The sequence below is a fragment of the Microtus pennsylvanicus genome, chromosome 3, assembly GCF_037038515.1.
Source record: "Microtus pennsylvanicus isolate mMicPen1 chromosome 3, mMicPen1.hap1, whole genome shotgun sequence".
Lineage (NCBI taxonomy): Eukaryota > Metazoa > Chordata > Mammalia > Rodentia > Cricetidae > Microtus > Microtus pennsylvanicus.
This window is the reverse complement of record NC_134581.1, coordinates 115,413,801-115,439,905: the sequence shown is the minus strand read 5'-3', so window position 1 is coordinate 115,439,905 and position 26,105 is coordinate 115,413,801. Positions and strand designations below refer to the sequence as shown.

Here is a 26,105-nt window from a genome sequence, read left to right as displayed (position 1 = left end):
AGCTTGGACTGAGCTTCCAAAGTTGATTTGAAGAATGGGAGGAGTGAGAATATGAGCAAAGAGATCAAGCCCATGATGGGTTCATCCACTAAGACAGTTTATCTGAGCTAATGGGAGATAACCAACTTTAGCTGGACTGGGAAGGAACAACAAGCATAGACCCAAACTAGTCTCTCTGAATGGCTGGGGCAGACTGAGGGGCCACTGGCAGTAGCACCAGGATTTATCTCTACTTGCTTGTACAGGCTTTGTGGGAGCCTATTCTCTTTGGGTGGATACGTTGCTCAACCTAGATATAGTAGGGAGGGCCTTGGACCTTCCCAAAAGTAATGTGCCTTACCTTCTCTGTGGAGTAGATGGGGGGAAGTGGAGGAAATGGGAGGAGGAGAGGGAGTGGGAACTTGGATTGGTATTGGTATGTATAATGTAAAAAAGATAGTTTGTTTTCTTTTAAAAAAATAAAAAATAAATCTTAAGAGATAATTTAAAAGAAAACCTTCCTTGCAGGTGAAAGGTATTAGAATTTAATGGATTAATAATTTACACTTTATTTTACAATAATTTCAGCAGAGAATAAGTCAATATTATTAAATTAAGAGTTGTTATAATGGGAAATGTAGTTCATTTGGGGGATTATTAAACATATTTAGTCTAGTAAAGTTATTGTCTTCAAAACAAAGTTTGAGGTAGTCTGATCACTAAAGATAGCATTCACAAGAAAAAAAAAAGTCCTATTTATAGTCATGATTCAGAAAACGCTTCTAGCAATGTGAGTATTATATGTAGAATTTATAATAACTCCAGCAGGCTCATCTATAGCATGAAAATCAGTCCCATATCATCCAAACTTTTATTGTCACTTGGGAATTCAGACAGTGAATTTAGATGCAACATTTTGCTGTCTCTTTGATTTTCCTGAAGTCAGAACTCACAGGAAGCATGCTTGAAAATATAACATGTAGAGCATGTGGTGGGATGTGGGTACCTGCCAGTTAATGAGAATATAGTGTCAAAATGGAATTACTGTTAATCTCATTTTATCCATTCTAATCCCTCGCCTGTCAATCTGTCTGAATGCCATATTGCCTTCTTAATAAGATATTCTGTTTCACTTAAGGAGACAGCCTTAGGCATGGGGTCAATTAATACAATACCGTGAGACATACAAACTTAGGCAGAACAACTAAAATTTAATTTAGTCGTCTCATGTTAATTACTAAGACTCCAGAAGAGAGCAACAACATAATTAAAGGGAAGGAGAGTAGGATTTATGGGGAAACAGAAGAAGCTAGTGAAATACTGTCTCAAGAAAAGACAGCTAAAAGATACTTAATTTCATTTTCCTAATCCCTATGGGGAAACAGTACAGGAATGATATCAGAGCCAAAGAAGTGGTATGAATTCTAGCATACATATAACAGTAACCAAAACACATTTGAATTAAGGTATTTCAGTAGTTAACACTTATTTAATAAATATTTAATATTTAATTAGCATTTATTTTACATTTTATGTAGAATTACATTTTCTGTGTTTTGGCCTCAGGACTCACAGAGAAATAGTAACTTACAATAGCAATAGTTGAGAATTTTTTGTTTTGATTTGCTTCCTGTGGTGTGTTTTAAGGTGTTGAGTTGTGCCTTGGTAGCACAAACTGGAGATATGGAATACATTTTGGTGAGCCTATCTTTTCCTGAATGTAATAAGACAATCAATATTCTTAGATTAATTTGAGATCCTTATTAAGTGCAAAGATCAATTAAAATAAACTTAACAAGCTAAGCAGACACCATTAATCATTTAATATACAAAATTAAGCTGCCATTCTGATCACCAGATTCTTTTTCTAATCCATAAGATCACTTAATTTAATTCATGTTAATAGCTTTAGAACATAGCTGAGATCATGATATATTCTTTTCTTCTGTGATATATTGCCTATTAATACTAAAATGTATAACATGATTCAAAACAAATATAAAAATATTGTATAACATATTTTGAAAAAAATTTACTCTTACTTTTCTTATGGTTTTATTTCACTGTTTTTATGCTAAATACACATTCTTTTGCACAGCTTTACGTTGATTCCTGTTACTTTTATTATTCATTATAAATGAATAGATTTTTAGAAATTCTTTTTATGGGACACACTATCAAAAGCATTTTTCTATTTTAAAATTATGAAGCTAAATTTTTATGAAAGCGTTAGAAACTATGCTTCCAAGTCCCTTTTCTAATTCTTTTAGTCAAGTTCACATCAGGTTTTTCTGTGGCCAATGCTATTCTATTTCACATAGTCAATGTTCACTAACACCTGAAGGTTTACTGTTCTGCTGGAAACTTTACCCCAGCCCCTGGCATTCATATACGAAGAGTCTGGAATTCCAAAGTCATCCCAGAGCATTTATAGCTATTAATCCTGGGCTTTTCCTAATTTAGTTTGATTTGGTCTGTTTTGGATTGCTGCGTCAGTGGAGAGGATTTTGGGGTGCAGAAACTCTTAATAATTACAAGAAGAAAGGGACCCATGTGTCTATAAAATGTTAGAGAAACCGGGCAGTGATGGCACACACTTTTAACTTTGGCACTTGAGAGGCAGAGGCAAGTGGGTATCTGTAAGTTTGAGGCCAGCCTGGTCTACATAGTGAGGCCCAGAACAGCCAAAGCTACATAGAGAAATTCTGTCCCCAAAAAACAAAACAAACAAACAAACAAAAAGTGAACAGTAATCCACCACTAACTCATAAATTATACGAATGCTTATACACACACATCCTTAAGACAGGATCGTCAACAAGACATATAGGTAATTAGGGAACATGTTTCCAAGACATATTAAGATCTGTAATCGACTGATAAGTTGATGGAAAAATCAAAGACAGAGCCACAATTGAACTTTGAGGGTAAGAGATGAAGAAATAATTCAGCAAGGAGAGAGAATATGTAGCCTACATGAGACCATGAGCTAAGTCTCCAGCTGTATTAGGGGATGGGGATCCAAAGAGATGCTCAATACAGACAATATTGTGATAAGGAAAAGGAATCATGTTATCCTGACTGTTTGTGAAGTTCAGAATTGATTTGAACAGCAAAGGAGTTTGAATAGATACAGATGGTTGGGACAGTCAGTACCATATCTGACTGGTGTGTATTATCTGTATAAATAAAATAGTCAAGAACCATTAAAATCAAACATTACTCCTTTGAAATTTGCATGAAGAGAACCAGTGAGACTACCTACGAGTACTAAAAGGAAGTACAAAGAAAGCTTGCTTGGCCCTTGATAATGATAATAAGATGTATTATGACCAGCTTTCAATATTAAGTGATCACTCTGTTTCTCCTCAGCAAGCCTGACCCTTCCCAAGTCCTGATTGGATAACTTTCCACAATTATACAATTTACTCTCTTTTGTAGGCACCTTAAGTTAACCATGGTATAAGATATGGAAATCAGAGTGATGCTGGAGTCCATAGTGCCAAGACAGCAGACAGTGTACACCCTTCCATGTGAGACAATACTGGTAACTTGAATTTGCTGTGATGGTCATTATGCACACAGAAAAAATGTCAAGTGCTAAAAATAATGATTCTTTTTAAGGTAGGTGAGTGGTTTCTTAAACATCACTTGCTAATATATATATAAAATCTTCATATTTTTTCCAACTAAATATTTTGCTCCTGTTTTGTGAATTGAACAGGTAAAACAATCTTTAGAGAAATGATAGTGCTTAAGGGTACAAGACTAGACAGCCTGAGAATATATTCACACAGTGTACAAAACAGTTCAGGTAAACGTCCCTTAAGTGAGAAAATGAGCCTTCCTTGGTGTTGAAACACCAAATAAGGTAGAACGGGGGAGTTTCGGAGGAATGAACTGATCACAAAACTGTGTGGAATAATATCAATGAGAATTGGACTTTTTAGTAAAGTGGAAAAGCATTAAATATTTGTTTTATTTATTTTACTTTATACATAGGAGTAAAAGGTGAACAAATTTTATTTTAAAAACAACTAGAACAGAAAAGAAAATATATTTCTTAACAGTAGCCTAAGCCTTTGTATTTTAACAAAGTAGTGTCTGTGAAAAACAGAGAGCCCATTGATTGATGAGAATTATTGTAAATGATGCAGAATTGGAGGCTTAGAGCAGAGTTCTGCCAAAGACTGAGCATTGCCTGATCAGTGGGAATTTTCACATGAGCACTTGTCCTTCATGTCACTGTTTTCTCACAATGGGGACAACATTTTGGAAATTTTTTTCTGACAAATTTCTTAAGCAGTGGGCCAATGGCTACACATCTAAAACATAAAGGAGCAAAATAAATACAGGTCTAAAAGAGGCATTCTGCTACTTATCTAGAAGTTCCAGACACAGAGCTGAGAATGGGACCATTTTTAAAACCCTTTCTTCAAATTATCCAAGAAACCAGTGAGAATATGGTTCTAACACATACCCCTCCCCAAACACACAAAGGCACACATACACACATTACAAACACACATACACAATTAAGGATATATACAAATAAGGCATTCAAAGGTTTTTTTTTTCCTCTATGGCTCACAAAGATTACAGGGTAAGCAATTATAGTGATGAGGTGAGCAGGTCTGCTTTTCCACCCGCCCAGCTCCTGCACGGCTAGCTTAGCCCCAGAAAATATAACACGGAAACTGTATTCATTTAAACACTTCCTGGCCCATTATTTTCAGTCACTTATTGGCTAACTATCACATATTGATCTAACCCATTTCTAATATCTGTATTGCCACTTGACTGTGACTTACAGACCTGAGTCTAACCAGCGTCAGTCTTGGAGAGGAGTGTCATGGTGTCTGCCTAACTCTGCTTTCTTCCTCCCAGAATTCTGTTCTGTCTACTCCACCCACCTAAGGGCTGGCCTATCAAAAGACCAAGGCAGTTCTTTATTAACCAATGAAAATAACATAGACAGATAGCCCTCCTATATCATTTCCCCTTTTTCTGTTTAAACAAAAAAAGGCTTTAATTTTAACATAGTAAAATTACATATAACAAAACAGTTATCAAGCAAGAATTACAGTTACAATACACAGATTAATAGGAATGGGTTGAATTAATATATAGGAGTTAGCCAATAAGAAGCTAGAACTAATGGGCCAAAAATTGGTTTAAATTATATAGTTTCTGTGTGATTATTTCGGTTCTGGGCAGCCAGGATGAACAAGCAGCCTCTTTCTACAAATATGATTTGTTCTTATTATTCCTACATTATTGTAACCCATAAATTAAGGAAGAGAACAATATGAATTTACAACTGAATTGCCTACTGTATCTGGTTCCTTTATCTCTCTGGCCCTCATTGTCTTCTATAAAATGCACAGTCAGCTAAAACACTTAAAGGAGAGATAAGACATTGAAATCGGTAAGCATATTGGAGATATGGGAGGCCTATTTGGCCCTGTTAATTAGAGTTATTTTGCCTTAAGCATAAAGAAGTAAATATAGTGTCTTTAGAAATATTTCTGAATACATTCATTATAATGGGTTTATCTTCTTTGATATACCTGGTACTTAAAGTTTCTGAAATTAGACTGTATTCAGGAAGGAATCAATGATTAGTATTGCTACACATTCTGCTGGTACATATAGTATCTTACCTTGAAATATTTCCATTCTCTTTCTCGTACCTTTTGGATATATTCATTTTTTACATCTTCCTAGAAGAAAACATAATGTCCAATTAATGAGTAATAGTTTTGACTAGTATACATTGTATGCCTGTTTAATAAATTTACAATTAATGAAAACTTTGAAACACATAAACAGCTAGGAAAACCTCAAAGTAGCTTAACAAGCATAAAATAAAAGCAAGTCAGCCAGCTTTTTAATTATTCCATCACAAAGAATAGAATTAGACCTTAAAAGGCACACACTTTCTAGAAGTTTAATTTATTGACACTTACCATAAATAATTGTGAAAATGATTTTATTACACTTGTGTAAAATGAGGATACATGTACCAGTAGCCTGTTTTATATATTTGACACTTTCAGACATGTGTACAATGTACTGTGGTCATATTTAATTCCCAGGGTCTTCTTTTAACCCCTCCCACAATTCTTCATGCTTTTCTTCTTCACAACTACTAGTTTTCCTAATATTATCAAGATACTTTGTGTGTGTGTGCTTGTGTGTATATGGGTATATGTGAGTATATGTTTGTGTATGTATGTATATATATGTGTATGCACATTTGTGTATGTGTGTATTTGTATATTTGTTTTGTGTGTATATTTTTGTTAGTGTGTTGGGGGGTGGGGATGTATATGTGTTGTGTGTATCTGTGACCCAATGACTCTAATTAGGGCTATTTGTAGTTGCATTCTAGAAGGGTTTTTTTTTTGTGATGTATGGGGAAATTATGAGCGATACTCACTCATATACATCCTTAAAATTATAAATGCAATTTTCTTAGCCCATGTAATATCATCAGGGCTGGAAATTGTTTAATATACACTTTGTACAACCAATAAACTTACAGTTAAAAAATCTTGGCTATACATAACCATGAACAGCAGAAAAAAGACACAAAGAACACACAAAAGAATATTGGTGTTGGAAAGCCAACTGGTGAGGTCTTCCCTGGGGAATACTATTTCTCCGCTATCAGCATTAGTTAGTTGCCTGTAGTTCTTTGTCTACGGTTGAAGCCTCATGGTCTTCCCCCAATCTATGGTAGTATGTCTTTTGGTTTCATTCTTGTCCAAGCCTTGTTTAGGCAGCAATATTGATGAGACTTCAGGGCTATAACTTCTTTAACATTTCTAGCAGTTGCAAACTCACATAAACTTCCTTGTCCTCTGGCTTTTACAGTCTTCCTAACCCCTCTTCTGCTATAATCCCTAGCTTAAGCTAAGATGTCTGAGAAATAGATACAGGTATTGCGTTATAAATAGCAACCAATAGTCCCACCCAGACATGATGCCTGTGAACTACAAACAGCAGGGTGCAAAATTCCTCACGGTGCAATAGTCTTTAATTAGACTTATTCCTGCTCAACAAGAGGAAAATCATGCCTGACATTGGAAACCTATCCAGCTACCTAGGACTAGTGAGGTCATGGATCCTAGACGAGATCCTAGAACTGCCACTTTACTGAAACTCTATAATATAATATAATATAAATATATATGTATAAATATAGCAGCTTATCTATCCTCTGGAACACAGTCTTGTGTATAGTATGTTTTCAGTTGTCCAATATAACTGGCTAATTACTGTGGTTTAATACAAATTTAATCCATTAATAGAAGGTAAGTCACATATATGACTCATTTTAGGTAAATACGAATGGATATAAACACTAAATATAATTTAGATATTAATTAATAAATACCTAAGTACCTTATTTTATTCATGACATGTTTTACTTTGCTGTTCAGAAAATGAAAATGTCACCGAGATTTTTGAGTAAAAATGCTGTGCAGAAATATTTAAATACTTGGTTTTTATTTGAGGATATGATGGTTTGGCAGCCTCTTCTGAAATGATGCCTGTAATGACTCTCAGCATGAAGCAAACTCTGAATTAATTACAGTGGATATGACTTTCCTGACATTATTTCTCATACATGGATTGTGTTCTGCATAACTTCACATTGTAGAATAACTAATGACCCCATTCTTTTTTGGCAGGCCAGTGAAAACAAAAAACAGATGTTCAGTATGAGCAGATGTCCAAGGTGACACACTAAACATATGCAGCTCTGGAAACCCTAGATACCCTGGCCTGTGTGAGGAGTTCTGGCTGCACACCCAGGGTCTCCACTAAGCAGTGTCTGGTTTGGTCAGAGTAGGATTTCATTCATGTATTAGATAATGCTGTCCTCCCACATTGTAATTCCTACACCATGCCAAGATCACTTTCTTCCAAGACAAAAGGAGTAATGATAAACACAATTTAAAATCTTTAGTTTTTCATTTTCCATATTATTTCTACAGAAATTAACAATTTAGGGCTAGGAATTTAACTTAGTTAAAATCATTGCCTAGAATTCAAAAAAATCCCTGGTTCCATCCTTAGAACTGTAACAGCAATGGTAACAACAGCATCAACACAACCATTAAATCAGGAAAAACAAAACAACCAGAGGACTATATTTTTAAAAATTATCTGCACTTTTTAAATAAATTCTTTTTTTCTTTTTTTCTTTTTAAGACAGGATTTCTCCGTAGCTTTTTGGTTCCTGTCCTGGAACTAGCTCTTGTAGACCAGGCTGGCCTCGGCCTTCCTCTGCCTCCCGAGTGCTGGGATTAAAGGCTGGGAGTTTATTTATCTGGTTTTATGTATGTTTTTATTATATATATATTTGTATAATAATTAAAGTAAAAGAATTTGAGACAGATTGGGAGACATGGGAGAAGTTAAAGGAATGAAAGGGAGGAGAAATAATTTAAAAACAATACATACAATCTTCTCTCCAGTAAACAAGAAATTAAAAACACACAAATAAAATGCTGTTATGCTTATACTATTCTAAAGCTTAAAAATAAAATAATAGAAAAAAGGAAGACAAAAACAACTAAAGGGAAGAAGTATTCATTTGTCTCATAATTCCAGATTAGCTCATCATTTCAGGAAATTTGTTTTGAAAAGAGATGTTTTTTTCAGAAAAGATATTATGATTGCTATTTCCCCTTCTCCCACATGGGAGACACAAAGGAAACAAGACCTTCTAGACACAACAAGACTGACTTAGATATGAAGTCACCAGAATGGCAGAATGCACATGGCCTGAACAGGTCTAAGCCAGGTTGAGTTCCAGTGCTGGGAGGGGAAGTAGACATGAGCTTCCATCCCTAATGGAAAAGCTATCTCTAATTGATAACCACCAACAAAGAAAAAAATGGTTTTCTCCAAGTCGCATTGTATATACAAACATTTTTCAGGGATGTTAAGGTGGCAAAACATTGAAGTATCTAGTCAGATCACATCTTCATCAAGAGCAGAGAGCAGTACATTAATACACACACACCACTCACTGATCCGCTAGCTACCTTCTTCTCACTCAGTCTAGGGTCCAGGCTGTGAAATGATGCTGCCAACATGCAGAATGGTCTCGCTCCATCAGCTAACCAAATTAATACAATCCCTAACTAGCAAAAGGCCAACCTAATCAAAACAGTTCTTCATTGTGACTCACTCTCCTCCCTTCTAGAGGCTAAAAACTAACAACCACATTTATTTCTGTGTACTTGATTCGCATCAATATTTTTCTGTATTGTCAAGATAAGGTTGGAAGTTCATTATTTTCTCAGAAATAGTCAAGAGTGTTAGTTTCACGTTTAATTATCTGCAATATTACACAAACTTTACTGAGTTTTACAAATGTGAGTTTGCAAATTAAGTTTAGTACACAGGCAAGTTTACTGCTCAACTCTGATGTGTCCCACTGGTCTATTTGCCTAGGAACATGCTAGCATGGCATTTTGGCACTCGTTTAAGCTATATAATACTTAAAACCAAGGAAAGCCAGTCTTCCTTTCCCAGGCTTTCTTTTCCTTTTATAAACCTTGCTCATCAAAGATGTCGGGACCACGAGGGGTGCACCCACCCACTGAGACAGTGGAGCTGATCTACTGGGAGCTCACCAAGGTCAGCTGGACTGTTACCAAAAAAGCATGGGATAAAACTGGACTCTCGGAACATGGCAAACAATGAGGGCTGATGAGACGCCAAGGACAATGGCACGCGGTTTTGATCCTACGCAATGTGCTGGCTTGGTGGGAGCCTAGACAGTTTGGATGTTCACCTTCCTAGATATGGACGGAGGAGGGAGGACCTAGGACTTACCACAGGGCAGGGAACCCTGACTGCTCTTTGGACTGGAGAGGGAGGGGCAGAGGAGTGGGGGGAAGGGGAGAGGGGTGGGAGGAGGGGGAGAAGAGTGGAAGGAGGGGGAGAAGAGTGGGAGGAGGGGGAGGGAAATGGGAGGCTGGGAGGAAGTGGAAATTTGTTTTTTTTTCTTTTCTTTATTCTCCTTTTATCAATAAAAAAAATTTAAAAAAAAAACCTTGCTCATTTCCATTTGAATTTTTGAGCAACCTGTTTCATTTCTTATAGCTATAAGAACTATATTTCTTATAGTTGCTTCCAGTAGAGAACTGGCTCTGTTTTATAAGTAAAGAATACAACAAATGTTAAAGATGTTAGGAAATACCTCCTTAATCAGTACTCAAAACTTGAGAAGTACCCAGGAGACCCATAAAACAGTTGTTAGAAAAAACAGTGAAAAAAAATAACAGATTTTACCTCTCAAAACATGAGGAAAGTTTATTTTCCAAACACTACACCCTCTTAAAAATGGAAAGATTTCATATCTAAATAACATGTCAATCTATTCTGTTAGGAGCATATTTGGAGTAAATATAATTGTTTTTCATTTCCCCTACATTTGCAATTAAGCACTGAATATATTTATGCATATATGTGCACATATTAAATTAATACAGCAAATGTATTTGTAGAAAGCTTAATCCTCAAATTTTCCTGCTTTGTACATCCTTTTTCTTTTTTCTTTTCTTTTCCTTAATGCGTTATTCTCTTTCTCTCTCTCTCCAAACTAATGGCCTTCAGTCATGCTAACAGAGCTATTGTTATTGATCTACCTTGGTAGGTTATAAGACAAAACCAAGATTTTATTTCAATGTAGTCAACATATTAAGAAAGGAAAATAAAACAAAATGAAAAGTACAAGGATATTAAACAGGTGAAAACTGACTTAGAGTTTTTCAAGATTTATTTCCTGTGTACAGCAGGAGATCACAGAAATTAGAGCCTTTATAGAGATTGGTGTGATTTTCTACCAAAAACTTTCTGAATTCACCTACTGGTAATTGGTCTTTTGTTAACTAGCTCCCCCTACTTACATTTATTTCTAGATTTTAAATTGTTTACCATTGTCTACTCATTGGAAAGTGAGCCTTTGGCTATAAGCTATATCCAGAGCATTCTCCTCTAAATTACTTTGTCAGTTCCCTCAACTCTTTACTCAAATGTCAAATTCTATAACCAAGCTTCATTGTCTATGTCTTATAGGGAACACTTCCCAATCAAGCTCTCTCTATGACTATTGGATTTATTCCCACAGTGCTACTATGATGAAAACCACTTATTAAAATATACTAAGTCCTAACTTATTGTGACTAAATATTTAATTTTTAATCTTGAATGAGTTTTTATAGGTTGCTTGAGAAAGGTTTGTCTTAAGTTCTGGGAATGAGATAATAAAAGTAAAAAGAAATTCAATTTGGTAAGTAGATTTAACAATAGATTTCAGGATAAAATTACATGATATCGTAATGAAATGAGACATTATATTTTGAGTCTAAAATAAGGCAATTTCCTTGATTTATCAGAAAACTGCAGATTATGGTGTTTTGCATTTTTTAATTTATATAAACCTTAAAGTAGTGGACCATAGGAAAACCTGAATCATTATTTCCATATGAATGAAGAAGCAGACCTAGAAGTTACAGGTGCTAATTCAAAGCCTTGCTTGTCACCACCTCTATGCATTCATTTCTGTCACACTAGTAAATGATCTATGTAAATAAGGTCTGATTGTGACACCTAATATATATCTCAGTTTTTCAGCATCTGACTTTTGCTTACATAAAAAATATTTAGTAATATGGCCTGCAAATAGAAAGGTACCTACCATTTATTCTTCCTCTTCCCTGTACACTTAATTTTTTTTTAATTTATAATGATTCAAAGATTGTTTCAAACTGAGGGAGAATCAAACTTACGAGCCTCTTGCCTCATCATCTTAAATATATCTATGAGTATGCGTCAAAACAACTGGCTATTTTAGATGGCTTCCAATGTCTGATACAGGTTTTGGAAACACAACTTTATAGCTAAATACCAGTTGTAGACCCTGAATATTTATCGATTTGTGTTAAAGTTTAAAATTCAAGTTACTAAACTGGCGAGTGTTTCATCCTACACTCCTGTGACTGCTATTTACAGGGTTTAACGACAGATTTTCTCAGATTCCCCATCTTATTTCATAAATCATGGTGAACTTTAACCAGGAGAGCTTCCTCTCTAAAGCCTTTTCCAATGCTTAGATCACTGTTCTTTCACGGAACTCACCTGCTATAATGGTTCAACATTTGTATGTAATTCCAATCTCTCATCAAGTCTTTATTATTACCTATTACTTAAGCTAAAGTATAATTTGCTTAAATACAGAAGCAATATATTCCTCATTGTCTTGCAGACTTTTTAAGGCATTAAAATGATGTGAATACAATAGTCAACCTTGTATCAAGGCCTTAAATTTTAGAATGTCTTTCATAAGATTCTATTGATGTTTTATTGGTAATTGTCAAAGTAAAATCAATTCTTTTAGCCAAATATCTAAGTTTAACTTATTCATTTATATGTTCTATAGTTAAGTATAAATGTAGGAATTGTCATAATCTGATAATTTGCATTGCTATAAGAATTAGCTTTACTTTGTTTGATTTCTTGTCTTACAATATTAAAATAAAATTACTTTTTACCCAAAATTTTTTGCTGCTCATATGCAAACTTAGTTGACAGAATATCATTTCACAAGTATATTTTTGTTATCAAACTTATGGTTTGTACATTGTTCTTTTTAAGTTCTGACAGTGGATATATGGAAATCAGAAACTAACCCAGAAGGAGTGAGAGTATGGGAATTTTAATTTTATTCCACTTACTTTTATTTTGGAACCCTTAAAACCAGATGCATTTTTTGTTGCTAATGTAAGACAGTATTCCTGATAAGATAGATCAATGACTATTTGGATAGTATTTTATTATAATGAGCTTTCAAAATAGTTTGGAGTTCATTCAAATAATTTGTTTATAGAATAAATATAATTCTCTTATCTAGGAATACAATAACTTATTTCCAAAATCATGATTCAAATGTTTCCAGGATGAACTAATTTTTTCTTTCTTCTCTTTACTCTATTTCTTTACTTATAAAAACAAACATTTTTTTCTTTGATTTTTCATAGCTATTCTCATTTTTTAATGGTTTTACGTTCCTCTATTTTATTTTCAACTCATATTTGAGTTTTAGTTTGTTCAAGTGGAAACTCATGACTTCTTTGCTCAATGTGGAAGAGAAATAGTCTCAACTCTTTCTATCTTTTCTTGTTCTCTTTCTTCCTTTCTTTTGTTCTTTCTTTCAGTCTTTTACTTTATTTGACTCTGTAATGCCTTTCTTTAAAAAAAAGTGGAGGCATCAATTACTACATTGTTCTTGTATTTTTGAGCTGTGTCCATCAACTGGCAAAAAAGAGGAAAACTAAGAAAAAGGTGGAAAACTCTGACACCCTTGTGTTACTTTAAATTTAAGTTCTCTGCAGCCAATCTATTGGTTTTTACTATTATGTACCTTCCCTATGCATTTCCTCCAGGTTGGAGAGATTCTGACTATGTGAGAAAAATAAAACCAGTGTCTATCCCACTAATATTCAGAGCATCACTTTCAATAACTAAAATTTAGTAAAACCATAATATCCCAAGTAGTAAAACCAATTGTTTGTCCATGGTAATGTAATGAAGAGGCGACCAGGCCTTCTTTTCATCCCGCTAAGCTCCCGTATGGCTAGCATTATGCCCAAAATAACAACACACAAACTGTATTCATTTAAACACTGCCTGGCTCAGTAGTTTCAGCCTCTTATTGGCTAATTCTCACATCTTGTTTAACCCATTTCTAATAATCTGTGTAACACCACAAAGTTGTGGCTTAAAAAGAAGATTTAACCTGCCTCCATCTTGGGCCAGAGCTTCATCACATTTGCCTCACTGCCTTCTACCCAGCATGCTGTTCTGTTTACTCCGCCTACCTAATTTTCTGTCCTATCAAAGGGTCAAGGCAGTTTCTTTATTAACCAATGAAAGTAACACATAGACAGATGAACCTCCTCCATCATGTTAATAAAATACATTTGGATAATGTTATAATTATAATTAGTTAACCTGTCCCTTTTCCTTTGTCATAAATTATTAACTCATTAGTCATTAAATTAAACAAATTTTCTTCCTCAAATTATTAGGTAATAATAACCTTGAATATTTTTCTTATTGATTTAGTTCCTATTGAAATAATGAATAAAATAATACATAATCAAAGCCAACAACAAAATCATAATTATTTGATTATGTAGATTAAAGTTAAATTATGTAAACAATATACATGACGTGATAATTCTTGAGTTAACTTTTTTTTCTTGTTGAAAGATGCAAGTTTTTATTTAGAAACTATACATAGTACTGTCAACTAAGAGAGAGACTGAGGAAATATTAGAAAATGATTGAAAATGAAAATACGATAAGGAGGTAGTGTCAGTGAGATGAATACCCAGAAACATGCCAGGTATTGACAACAACAAGAAACTTTGCCTAAAAGCTTTACAGTTGGTATCACAAAGAAGGACCAATGATATATTTAACGGGTCTTAGTATCTTTGAAATTAAACACACACACTTTTCAAAAGGCCTATTCCTATCATCATCATCAGAAATAACCCTTAATTGGTCCTAATCCAAAGGATTTCAGCCTTGAAATCCATACCTATATCCTTTATAAAGGGAAGTCACATGAACTCTGATATTTTAAGATTTGCTATCACACCAAACACAGTTCAATCAGTTCACAGCTATGTGGTTTGAATGGACATGGCTGTCATATGTCATGACATCGCAAGCAGGGACTGCAAAGAGCCTGAAACAGTAAATTCATATCTTCACCTTGATACTCAAGCACATGCAGGCAAGCAAAAGCCAACTTGCTTTCAAAATTCATGTGCTATTGTCTTTATATTTTCTTATTTATTATGTATAATATATAACATTTGAAAGTTTACTTTTAAGAACATTTTAAGAAGTTTCAGTTGTGAATATGTGAATAGTTTTCTAAACAGAAAACCTTATAAATCTCAATTGATGATATTTACTGAAAGTAAATGACAATTTTTTCTAGTTATTACTTCTGAGTACTGTTTACTTAACTGATTAAAATAGTAATAATAAAAAACTGTCTTCACCTTTGGATATAAAGTTTTCTGAAAAACTATAGGCTCTATGTGGAGAGACCATTAGAATTTAACCAAGGATTCTAAAAGCTACTTTAAATTTTATTTCTGGGCAATAACACTTTTTTATGGATAATGTAAGAATGGGTCCAGAAAAAAATCCTTCTATAATTGTAGAAATTTTGAACAAACTTTTAGGAAATTTTAGAAATTCTGTGTGTGATTTCCATGTCAAATATCCTGATTTGGACATGGGAAAGGAAACTAGGAAAGTCAGTATAACTTAGATTACTGTGTTAGTTTCTCTATGTGAAGGATTGGTTATTTGTTTTTAAATAATAAAAATTGGAAATTATATTCTTTTTAGTAGTTTAACAACTAAAGAACGACTAACCAATCAAATGTCAACTAGAAACAGGAGAAGCTGCATCTATCTCATTCATTGTGAAGTGACTGAGCCGGTTCACCTGGTAGCTTCCACTGTGTTAACCATTGCTCTCTCTGTCTTTGAAAGTCAACAGCTGGGAAAGTGAGGGCAGCCAAGACCACAGTTTAAGACTAAACCTATTGCCTTGGCTTTTGCTCTCCTTTTCCCTGCTGCTATGCTCTGTAGCTGTCAAACAGTAATAAAGTGGATGCCAGATATGAACTACAGAGTTAGTACTGAGGAAGACAAGAAGACAGCGAAGGCAATAACAGGCTTCTCCAGACAGGATTTTACCATTAATTGGCACAGAATCTTGTGGGTTTTTTTATACAACTTTCCAGAGAACTTCCTGAAATATCCTATTTATTAACAGATGAACATGAAAATTGAAAAGACCAACTGAAAAGGAATTCCTGAATTCCCCCAACTCTTTCATGATTCTTCTCAAATTTTTATACTGAATTTTTTATATTTCTTTTTAAAAGCTGAGTGTAATTATTATGTTCTGTTACAGGCTTGATTTTTGTTCAGTAATAAGCAGATAACTTTCATAAGTGTAAAAGTACCCTGTGTGAATTTTTAACACTCCAAAAAATGTTATTTTTTCTGGTATATTTTAATGAATATAAAAAAGTCTATGCTGAAAACAAAATATATTATCAGTGTTATAGAAATCAACTCATAATGTTTTCAAAATATTTTTTACTTATTCTTTTTGGTCCTTTTGTTTTGTTACAGATTGTCAAAAAGTATCTCATTTCTATATATGAGTATATATGGAACATCTGTACCAATAACATATTAAAAATGGCTAAAGAAGTAATTAAAATACAGGAATATAAAAATAATCTTGTTTTTGTATACCAAACTGGATTTGCTAAGAAAGGAATTAAGAAAAAAATCTTATTCACACGAATTTTTAAAAATCAATAAATAAGTGTTTATTAAGTGCCCATGAATAGTTTCAGTGGAAATAATTGAGAAAAAAAAGCACAGCAAGTGCCAAATGACTTGAGTATCAGCTACAAACCAAGTTCTACATGTGTTATATACACACACTAATAATAATAATATACATAAAAATAATATACATTGAAATAAATTTAGTCATGAAAACAATGAAAATTAGAGTCCAAGTATGAAATCTTTGGAGAAAAAAAATGACAAAAGGAAATACTTAGTATTTGGGAACTGTATGATTTAACACTGTTAAAATACCTACAGTATCAAAGTATTTCACTGATTTAATACTGGACTCATCAAAATACACAGGAAATTTTTAATAAATACATAAGCTACAACCTAAATTCATCTGAAAACTCAAAGGACCCCAAGTAAGCAAAGCCACCTTGACATGCAGACAGGTAGGCAAGAAGAAATCAGTCCTTATGTTGGCAGCCAATAACTCCTCAGAAAAGTTAGTGTATGTGTGTGTGTGTGTGTGTGTGTGTGTGTGTGTGTTTGTGTGTGCATTGAAGAAAGTATAAGCCACTTATAACTAGTGCTGGCAGGGTAAACTATATATTCGTAAGCAGATTAATGATTACTATCTCTTACTTCTTTCAAACCATCAACTCAAAACAGATGAAAAATCTAAAAGTAAAATCTGAAATGATTATGAGAAAACATTGGGGGAACAGTATCAGTTATTAAATGAGCAGTGATTTGGGATATAAGTCCTCAAAGAAAGAAAAAAGGATAGAAAACAAAGAAAATGTAAAACTGGAAATCTCTACCCAGGAGACAATGCACATAGTAAGAAGACAAACTATTCAGTAAGAGAAAATACAAGTGAATTAATATTTACCAAGGAATTCATATCCAGACATGGTTACAATCTAAAAAGGACTCATCAACCAAAACCTTGATGCAACTAAATAAACTAAAAATTATCTAAAATAGACTTCAATTAAAGAAGTTATACAAAAGGCAAACAAGTTTAAGAAAAAGTTCTCAACAAGACTAATTACCAGGAAAATGAAAATCAAATGGTGAGACTCTATACAAGTTCAATCACTTAAAAAGAAAATCGGCATTGCCAATCAGAATGCAGAGAAAGGGGGCTTCTAAACTGCAGTATAAATGTATACTAGTACAGCATAATAGAAAACCATATACAAGGTACCAAAATTCTCTCTCTCTCTCTCTCTCTCTCTCTCTCTCTCTCTCTCTCTCTCTCTCTCACTGCTAACTAGCACAGTTACTAAATACCTTTCTAGAATTTAGTCTTCCCACCAAGAATGAAGTGAAGTAAAAGAATCTTTCTTTGCACGCATGAGCAATATTAGCACATGCATATTAATTGCACAAAAGTCTGTGATATGAAAATGGATATGTACAGAGAAGACTATTTCACAGTTTCTATAATTTGAAGATTATAAGAAAATGTGAAACATTCACTGGAAAAAATGAGGCTAACAAATTCCTTCCAAAATATGCTATAAAATGGTCTGGTCTCCAATTAAAAAGTGACAAATAGAGGTCGTTCCAAGCAATATATGAAGATCAAATCAAGTTGGACAATACATTTTGTTCTGTCCTTTTGAGAAAACAGATTCAGAACTTCTGTTGGGCTGAGTGGATTAGTGTGTAGAAGACCATTACTTTGATGATCATTGTTGGAGATGCTGAATGAGGAAGAATCACTTTTATAAAGTGTTCTATGCTCTGCTAAAGTCACAAGGTCATAAGGATGGATGACCTGGAAGAGCTGCCATTGTAGTGCTGATTTGATGACTTTGGAGTCATTTGCCTAACCTGCTAAAAGGATTTTCTGGGAGAGAGAACTGTTACTGAGAACAAAGGGCAACTGAGCTTATCATGATTCCATGTGTCTACAATGTTGAAATTAGAAATTTTGGAAAATATTGAAATCATAGTCAGTTTTCCGCATATGATTTCATTGTCACACAGAGGCTAAAAGGAAGTCAAAACTATGAGAGGAAAGGGAATAATTCTGCACTACTTGCTAAAAGTACAAAATGACTGTTCAAGGAAGGGGTCTAAATTGTATTCTCTAAAGTTATTGACAACACTGTTGAGTAACTGAGTTGAATTAGACTACTACAGAAATGACTCCTACCAACAGAGGAACATCATCTGACATTTGCATTTAAAGTTTCCAATTATGCATTTCCTAAAGAATACGCCACATTATAATCACTTTAGTGGGGAAGGCACAAGGCATTGGGACAACAAAAATAATTATCAACATGTAGTTCCTGCAACTAATGATATTTACTGTGTATGAACATTTGTCTTACTTCTGTCAGATGGCCAAAAGTTGGTTTTGCTGTTTGAATCATCAGTTCCTTGGCCACTGGGTCCAATGCTAAAAAAAAATAGATACATAATAATAACATTATTAGAAATAATTTTAAAAATAATAAAAAGTCAACTAATTCATTCTTCATTATGTGTGAAAATAAAAAACAAAATTGTATTTTCTTTACTAATTAAATTGATTTATTGATTCATCCCAAATAACAGTCACAGAAAAGCACATCATCCCACAGAATCATCCCACAATGATTCAGTCTAATTGTCAGAGTACACATATTTATAATCAAAAGTTAACATAATTTCTGGCCTATTCTTAGAATAGCTACTTCCATGACAGAGCATTAAAATCCTATCGTTTTAAGCATCCCATGCTTCTAAGATAAGGGCAGGTGAACCAAAGAGGAGACATGCAATTTTTCTTTCAAACATTTGACTGTGGGAGAGATAAAAGAAGTTATTTATAATTATACTACAAACAGAGTAGAATGTGTTGTACATGGAAGTTAAAGGAAAGTATGCATGTAAGCATTTGGGAATGTCTAGATTTTAGAACATAAAAGCACTCCAGGATGGCCAACTACCCTTTACGGTTCAGACTTAACACATGTGGAAGGTATTAAAAAAATGTATTCTAAGTTCCTCACAGGACTGAAAACTGCCTCTGTGAACTGTGTTGAAGCTGACAATTGATGTTTTTAAAGACAGAGGAGGTCTTCTCAGAAGACAGAAGAGAGTAGGCTTCAGAAATCCAGAAAGCAAGTAAAAGAATGACCAAAATGTGTAAAGAAAGGTAGGCAACACTCTCATTAGTAAGCCCGAGCTGAGTCTGGAGGCTAACATTGATAGCATGAAGACTCCTGGAGACCAAGGCAAGAAGATTTTCTGAGTTCAAGGCAGGCTGAACCAGATAGTGAATTGCTGGACAGCCTGGAATAAAAAGTAAGATACGATAAGACCAACCACAAACCAGCACATCAAGGCTGGGAAACCTTTTTTATGGGATCACTATTGCCCAGAGATAGGATAAAGCTAGGGTGGCGGCTGCAAATAGCAGGAAAGGGAGACATTGACAGAATATCAAGCCTTAGTTCAGAAAGGTATTAAAAAGATAAGACCACCCGCTTTGGTTTACCAGGTTCAGAGATAACAACCAAATTAATCTTGAAGTTTGGTAAATCTTTATTCTTTTGTTTTAAACTTAGGCCCTTCCTTCTAGTCTTTCTGTTTTACTTTGGGTAACCATGTTCTCACTTTTACCCTGCACCATTCCTTTGCTTCATTCATATAGTAATTCCATATTTGCCTTAAAGACCTTTTGTTTTTATTTTGAGACAGAGTCTCACTACGTAACCCTGGCTAGCTTGAGACTCACAATGTAGAACAGGCTGGCCTCAAGCTCACTGATATTACCTGCCTTTGTAGGAATTAGAGAATTTTTAACTCCATCACATGTTGTTTGATATTTTTACCATTTGCCTTTTTATGACCATTATTAATACAGTGACATCTAATTAAATTTAAATATATTCCCGTATCTTGTATGAGCTTTCTACTGTTGTTATTACAGCAAACTTCTCCACTGTGTGAAACTGAGGACTGAGTAAACAGTTGTCTATTCAATGAGAAGATCTCCAAACAAATTCAGAAAAGATCCCCAAACCAGTAGATACAAAAACCTCTACACAGACATCAAAACTTAGAAAATATAAACCAAAAGATCAAAAATCCTCAATTATTGAACTCAAACTCTCAAATGTCAGAAGACTATAAATGCTTACTGGTAAAATATGATCAATGTATTTTATAAGAGTTAGAAATAAGAATTTGAATTTAATTTTGGGCCTAGGGAAGAAAGTCAGAACCATGTAGGGAAAAATCATCACTAGGAATGAAAAAAGCAATATAGATAAAATTTACTCAGCAACTTAGAAAAAGTCATAAAAATACTGATACTTGAAAGAACATATAGGAGTTCTAAAAGCCATAAATTCAATTAATTAAAAAAACAGAGCTCCTGGTCGCCTGGCTAGCTTAGCCCCGAAATAACACACAAACTGTATTCATTTAAACACTGCCTGGCCCATTAGTTCCAGCCTCTTATTGGCTAACTCTCACATCTTGATTAACCCATTTCTAATAATCTGTGTAGCACCACGAGGTGGTGGCTTACCGGGAAAGATTCAGCATGTCTGACCTGGTGGCTGGCTCCATGGTATCTGACTCACTTCCCTTCTTCCAGCATTCTGTTCTGTCTACTCCACCCACCTATGTTCTGACCTATCAGGCCAAGCAGTTTCTTTATTAACTAACCAATGAAAACAACACATAGGAACAAGACCCACCTACATCACATCTTGAACAAAAATATTTTAAATAACATGTAAATATGAATATGCGACGAAATAAAGTCCTATAATTAATTCACAAACCACTTAATTGTTGGAAAAGTTGTTTTTTATCATTTTTCTCTCTAGACTTAATCTTCATGTGTACTTTGCTTCAATATTCAATATGTGATGAATTCACTGATACTAAGTTAAAATATAAAAAAATTAAGGTAAAACTTTAATGCAAACCATGTATCAACAAATCTACTAACCAATCTAAGAGTCATCTTCAAAGTCAATATTCATAAAATTTCATGATGAAACATGTTCAAAACCATGAACATGTTTCTAGAAAAAAATTAAAACAATGCAAGCACAAGTTATTCAACTGCCATGTAGCCCTTTTCTTGTTTCTGTAACCAAAACATGAACGTAACAATTTCTTCTGGCTTACAGTTTAAGGTGCCAATCAATCATTGTAAATAAGACATTGTACCAAGTTTGGAGACATGCAAGCAGGAGCAAGAGGTTGGTTGGTCACATTATATTCCTGTTCCAGAAGCAGAAAGTGAGCAAGAAGGGGGGGTTGGGCTATAAAGTCTCTAGGCACTCCCCCAAGTGACTCACATCCTTTAGTGAAGCTCTACAAACTAAATTTCCGCAACCTTTAAATCATTGCCACCTGCTGGGAGTCAAGTATTCACACTTAAGCCAAATAGGACAGGGAAGGTTGTAATGTTCATGCCAGAACAACAGCAATCAGGAGCCATTGAAGAAAGGTGAAATAAAAGTATTCAACAACAACACGGCCTAGTTGAATATGAAAAACACCAACAGCTAAGGTTACTAGCTGCATTGGGAACTCTAATCCCTATAAGTCTGCCAATATTTCTTCCCTATCAACCCCTGCTGACCCTCATTCTTCCTCTCCTTTTCTGTACCATTTAATATGACAGTCCCAAGTATGAGCTTATGCAATTTTGTAATTCAGAAAATTATCAGTAGCCCCTTTATTAGAACTGATCTTGGGTTTGTTCATATCAATAAAATTATTTATATTAGAATAAAGGGATAGACCTAGACCAAGTAGATCTCTGAATAAACTTTATGGTGCCTTTAAGGTGAAGGAGTGAAGTTTTTGGAAATAAGAAACAAGTGGGGACAATTCAGATTTGATCCTGAGTGTTAAATCACTAAATGCCATCCTACAGGACTTTTGTCATTTTGTGTATTTCTAAACTTAATTATTTTATCATGAACTACACTTAATCTTGCCACAATTTGACAAATGAAAACATGGCCAACAGGAAAACTAAGCAATTAATATTATCAGTATTTTAGTCAAGGAATGTCAAACTGGAAGAAATGGATTAGTTAAAATAGGTACTTCAGCAAAATTAAGATTCTGTTTCTGCTATTGTTAGCATAAGACAACTGGAGTTATGCTAAGTTTGTCTTGGCTTTGTGGTTTAATGTCTAAACAGAAATATCATCTCTCATTGTAAAGGTTACCAACATTGTACTCATTGTTTCTTATATGCCAACTTTCCAATATCTATATCATAATGGTCCATTTAATAACTTAGAAGATGAAATAAATTATATCAGGAAAATGTCTCCAAATTAAGGTAAGAATTCCTTTTGTAGAATGACCAGATTTCATAATATTAAAATATTCCAAACATTCAGATTCCATTTAATCTAGCAGGACTCATTGCAAAGACAGAAGTCAGAGTGCAAAGAAAATATTTCTTTGCTTCACTTGAACCTGGCACGTGCGATTTTTCACCCCTTTCTAACATTTAACAGGCAGGGATGGGTGCAGAAATGCCAGGTGATTCCATTTCAGTAATTATGGTAGTCATGAAAGAATTATTGTTTCCTTTCCTTTGTAGTTTCGGAAAATTCTGAGGAAGAACAGCTGGGAAAGTAATGTCAGATTGATCTGCAGGATGTAATTCAAAGGGTCCTGCTGTTAGCCGATTTTCTGAAAGAGGAATGCCCTCAAGAGTTGACAGATTTTCATGAGCATCTGTATGTGGAGATCTAAAGCTCACTGACTGTGAAAGAAATGGCCTATATCTAAGTTCAGTCTACAAAGAAAGTCACAGTTTTCCGGGAAGAGATACATGACGGTTCACTTTTATTCTAAAACTGCAGCGGAATGTCTAAAATTTTGGTTATTAAGATAATCTTCCATTTCAGGGATGAAATTAATAAACCACAGAATATATAACACAACTCACGCATGCACGCACATGCATACATATAAACCCACACACACACTTTATGCTAGATGCAGCATGCTGGTGTGCTGCTACATTCTTGCATATGTGACTGGCTTTAAGACTGTCCAATTTGTCATGATGTCATTGTCAAGTAGGAATGGAAGAGGCACAAATGGTATAGCTTATAGCACAGGATACTGTTCGCATCACTTCTATATAATGATTTATGCAGAATTCATTCATGTTTTATTAAATATTTTGTAAAACTCATGAATTAAAAACAGGGAATATGGTAGGAGGATTTTAAATTGTATATTCAGCTGTTTTAATAAGCTATTATTCAAAGTTTGATTTCATTTGTGATTTTTCTGGTGCTTATTTTTCTATAAAATTGTTCATTTCATAGAAATATTTAAATTTATTGGCATGAATAATTATAACAGCCTGTTTTGATTTCTAAAAGCTACGTCTATATGCTTTTATTCTTCTCATATAAGAAACAAATGATTTCTCTTTTCCTGTATAAATCTCCCTTAGTTTCATATAAACATTTTTCTTTTCAATCGCCTTGTGACTTTAATCACACTTTCTGCTATTGGGGTGAATTCATACTTTAGGTTTTGCTAATTTTGCTATTATTTTATGCATTGCAACTCATTTCTTTTTATTCCTCTTTTATTGAAAATAGATTACTTTCTCATACAATATATCTTTATTACAGTTCTCCCTTACTGAAACCCTCACAATTCCAACCCCCCTACTGATCCAAATCCACTTTTTTTGTCATTAATTAGAAAAGAACAGGCTTCTAAGAGATAACAATCACAAATGAAAAAGAAAATATAGTAAGATAAAGCAAAACTCAACACATTGAAGTTGGACAAGGCAAACCAACAAAAGGAAAAGAGCACCAAAGGAAAGTACGAGAATGTGAGACCCACTCATTCACACACTCGGGAATCCAGTAATTACACTGAGCTTAGACCCAGATGTATGCAGAGGCCCCAGTGCAGACCAGTGTAGGCCCTGTGCTAGCTGTTTCAGTGAATAAAGTTCACATGAGCTTTGCTCCTTTGATTCAGAGGGCCCTTCTCTCCTTGTATTCCCCATCTGCTCTGGCTCTTACACTCTTTCTTCTTCCTCTTCAGTGGGGTTCCCTGAGCTCTGAGAGGTGTGATTGGATGGAGACATCCCATTTAGAGCTCTGTCTTCCAATCTCTCTCTCTCTTCAACTCACTTCTAATATCCTGAGGCTGGTGATGAGCCTATTGCATTCATCCCTTCTATTTTACCATCCCTACAATTCTTTCTCCGCAAACATGATGCCATTTATTACAAACACTCAGTTTTATATACAATCAGTACATTCTATTAAGTGTAAATTCTTTATCATTTCCATTATGATATACTCTTAATCCATGGGCCCTTCATATTGATTTTCCTTAGTTTTAATGTAATTGAAGGTTTTGTTGTTGTTATCTATTTATTTCTGGATTAACTGAAGAACATATTCTTGCACTTACATCCTCTGAAATATGATTAAGTTTGATAATGCAACAATACAGGTTTAACCTTACAACATTTTGTTCAATCTTACATATGACTATTGATTTTTATTTTGGCTTTCCTAGTCAAGATCTCTCTGTGTAGCTCTGGCTGTCCCCTGTAGATCAGGCTGGCCTCAAACTCATAGATAAACACCTACCTCTGCCTCTCAAGTATTGGGATTAAAGGCATGTACCACCAGCATCTGGCTAACTATTGATTTTTTACCTTTACATAACTTGTGTTCTATACAACTCATTCACCTAAAATGAACATTTGGTGGGGTTTAGAATATACACAAAATTGAACAACCATCATGAGTTCCCTAACATTTATATCCATGAACACAATATGCCTATTATTATCACCCTCTCTCCATTTCCAATACTACCAATCTTAGTAAGCATGCACTCACTATGTCTTCACAGATTTTAGTGTATTGTACATTTCATTTACTTAACATAACTTATAACTTTTATATTTAATATTTTGGCTTAATTTCCAAAGCTTGTCCACTAAGTTTATAGGATAGATCAGTACTTCATTATTTTTCATGGCTGGGTAAATTATATTTTAGGTTATATTGTATTTCCTTTATTTACTCATCATTTCATTGACACTTAGCTATTCTCCATTTGGAGCTATTATGTATAATGTGGCTTTTAACAGGCAAGGTGTTTATGTAGGCATGTTACTTCAATCTGCTGTACACACATAGGAATGAAATTGCTGAGCTGTGAAGAAAGTCATCGTTTTCTTTTTGAAGATTCCCACACTTCAAACACTTCCTCATTTTACATTATTACCAGTTGTGTTTAAGAGTTTAGGGGTTTCGATTCTCTTCATGTGCTGGCAGCTTACTATAATCCCTACTTTCAAATGTTTCCCCTGTAAAATGAAATGATATTACACTGTTGTTAAGACTTGGGGTTACTTGTATGAATATGAATGAGAAATTACTTGCAAGAGCAGAAATGACTCAAAGAGAGTTGCAATACCAAAACTCACACTCACAAGGTTCACAGTTCATAAAACCTGGGAACTTGGAGAATTCTGAACAGTCTGCTTGCAGCTCATCAAGTTTCAGAATATCCCTTCCAAAAACTCAGCTGTCTTGGCCTCTTCTAAGTAGAGCAGCTGGTTTCCACTTCTTCCACACAATTAGTCTGGTCTGGTCTCGGGATTTGTTTGTTTGTTTGTTTGGGTTTTTTTTTTGCTTGTTTAC

At 34.3% G+C, this 26,105-nt stretch overlaps 1 protein-coding gene across 2 annotated transcripts in view; it reads right to left on the bottom strand.

Annotated features, from left to right (window-relative positions):
- The window catches only part of Cnbd1 (cyclic nucleotide binding domain containing 1), a 249,320-nt gene that overhangs the window by 14,971 nt on the left and 208,244 nt on the right, over nt 1-26,105 (bottom strand). For both annotated transcript variants that reach the window (XM_075968028.1, XM_075968029.1), the window contains exons 11-12: nt 18,762-18,829; nt 5,643-5,702 (exon numbers count right to left, since the gene is read on the bottom strand). In XM_075968028.1, the coding sequence (XP_075824143.1) occupies nt 5,643-5,702; nt 18,762-18,829 (128 nt within the window). The remainder of the gene's footprint in view (nt 1-5,642; nt 5,703-18,761; nt 18,830-26,105) is intronic.